Raw genomic sequence first — 2,614 nt, 5'->3', positions numbered from 1 at the left:
CACCCACTCAAACAAGCAAGAGAGTCTTCAAGAAGACCACTTCCTAGAGCTTCAAATGCACCCCTCTCCATGAGGGACCAAGAGGTGCTGTGACGTGGCACCTGGAGCTCGAGGCAGAGTGCATCTGCCCCACCCCCCAGCTCAGGCAGCCTCTAGGACCCCACTGAGACGTCACCGCGGCAACCACTGTTTGGTCCGCGTCCTGTTGCCCCAGGAGACACCACAGGCCTTTCCAAGAGTCTCAGAGTGAAGCCAAAGAGTCCTGGGCCCCGACCCAAGACCCTTCCTTCCAGAGCGAGGCTCCTGCCTCCAGACCGAGGCCCTTCCCCCCTCCCTCTCCCCCCCATCACCGAGGACCAAATTTCCCTCAGGTTCTCTGAGAAAGGAGAACAAGGACAGCCTCATGAGTGAGGTGGGAGAGGTCACCCTCACGGAGGTGACCGCCTCCGTCTCGCCTCAAGCCACGCAGAAACTCCTGGTTTCCTTGGGAGGCGGAGATCCTCCCCGGGCACCAGTCGCAGGCAACCTCAGCGGAGATGCGATCCCCAAGGCCACCGCGGCAGCAGGCGCCAAGGGAAAGGTGCCCAGAAAGGTCATCGCCAAGAGGGTGCGAGGCTCCGTCAAGTGGTTTAACGTGAAGAATGGGTACGGTTTCATCAGCAGGCATGATACGCAGGAAGATGTGTTCGTTCACCAGACGGCCATCACCCGAAACAACCCTCACAAATACCAAAGCAGCGTGGGCGACGGCGAGACAGTCGAGTTCGACGTGGTGCAGGGTGAGCGGGGCGCCGAGGCCGCTAACGTGACCGGGCCAGCAGGTGCCCCGGTGCAGGGCAGCCGCTACGCTGCCAACCGCCCCCGCTTCCGCGGGGACTTCTACATTCGCCGCCGCGCACCGCCCCCACGAGGTCCCAGGGGCGCTGAGGAGGACGTCCACGAAGGTGAAGCCAGTGGCGAAGGCTTCATCGAGGCCCAGGGCCAGAGGCGCCGCCTGCCCGGCGGACCCCAAGACCAAAGGCTGTGGTGCTTCCCGTCGTTCCGCAGGACCTCCGCCGTGTCCCGCCGGCCATCGATCCTCGCTCCCACCAGCGACCCGAGGTCCACCCACCTGCCCGGGTCCGCCCCAGCCTCAAGGCCCGAGAACGCCCCGCGGCGAGGGCCAGGCCCCAGCTACCTGCTGAGTCGCCCTAGGGGCCGAGGCACCGCCGCTCCTGGTCCAAGACCCTCAGCGGGCATCTCTGAGGAGCTGGAGGCAGAAGACAAGGAAAGCGGGCCTGAGGCCAGCGGTCCGCAGCGGAAGCCCCCGCCCCGCTACGGATCCTGCCGCCCCAACAACCCACGCCGCCGTCCACAGCAGGCGCCTGGTGCCCAGGGCCAGGACACCGTGGGAGGAGAAGGCAAGATCGGGAAGAGCCCTGCTGAAACACCCGCTTTTGTTGCTTTGGTTGCTTTGGTTGCTGTGGCCAAGAAGAGCAGCGCCGCTGAGGAGGAGGACGCCTTGGTCACCGAAGTCCCCACTGCCACCCAGGCCAAGTAACAACAGCCTGGCTCCCTCCCCAGGGACTCCCAGGCCTGGGCTACAGGGGATGTCCCCTTAAGGAGATGATGCCCTTTAATGCAATGCAGTCCAAACATCCACCTTGACTGTTAGATTTGTGCCCTGAGAAAAAAAATACATGCCCCTTCCCCAAGGTTTGAGGAAAAACTACAAGATCTATATATTTCTAAATTCCCTCTTACCATCTGTGTTGGTAATTTCTGTACACAGACACACACACACACACACACACACACACACAGACACACACACACACACCCATGCACACACTTATTCTTTTAAAAGATCTGACCAGGACCACAGCTATTATTCTGTGTCACCAAGGGAATTAGTTGAAGTACTTATAAAAATTCTTTTTTATTTTTAATACAAAAACAAAGATGATCTGATATTGAAGATTACCTTACATTGCTGTGTGATGTTAACTCACCCGAGTGGTCATTATCTCAATAAATCACTTCATGTTGCTATTATCTGTTATTGTCTGATGTTTTAAAAAATCTTGTCACCACATAATTGTATTGAGGTAGTCCTTTCAGTTTGTTTCAGAACCAGTTTTAGCAAACATTATACCTATTGTTCTGTGTACAAGACATGACTGTAAGGCTAATTGTGGACTTACGGGGGTGGTGAAAGACTCAAGGGTGTTCTAAAGGATTAGAACATTAGGGAGGGTATGTGCTATGGTGAGCGCTGTGAATTGTGTAAGACTGATGAATCACAGACCTGTACCCCAGAAACAAATAATACATTATATGTTAATAAAAAAAAAAGAAAGAAAGTGGCTGCTAGAATTCCAGCCATCATGACAATGTTGTGTGCCTGATAAAAACGGCAATGCAAAAGGGAAAATAGGGGGCTTTTTCAGCTGAGTAAATCCGCCTCAAGCTGCATTCCCAGGAATCACCCCCAACACTTGTGGATATAATATTTTCTTTCACACAGCGAGGTGCCTGGCAAAAACTGAGGGAAGGGATAATGACTGTTGGTGGGGGCAAATGGCAAATCTGCTATGGCCAGCAACAATTTGCTCCCCAAATAGCATACAGTGCG

The 2,614-nt window shown here is 55.1% G+C and overlaps 1 protein-coding gene across 1 annotated transcript; it reads left to right on the top strand.

The window, feature by feature from the left end:
* The first annotated feature begins 229 nt into the window (after nt 1-229).
* Nucleotides 230-2,031, top strand: LOC112811417 (Y-box-binding protein 3-like). The gene has a single exon (XM_073890156.1). The coding sequence runs from the start codon at nt 404-406 to the stop codon at nt 1,538-1,540; it is 1,137 nt and encodes a 378-aa protein (XP_073746257.1). The 5' UTR covers nt 230-403; the 3' UTR covers nt 1,541-2,031.
* The last annotated feature ends 583 nt before the right edge of the window (nt 2,032-2,614 follow it).

Source organism: Callorhinus ursinus, unplaced genomic scaffold (genome assembly GCF_003265705.2).
Source record: "Callorhinus ursinus isolate GAN/ISIS: 27379988/994484 unplaced genomic scaffold, GSC_fseal_2.0 scaffold130, whole genome shotgun sequence".
NCBI lineage: Eukaryota > Metazoa > Chordata > Mammalia > Carnivora > Otariidae > Callorhinus > Callorhinus ursinus.
This window is presented reverse-complemented; position numbering and strand designations above follow the sequence as displayed.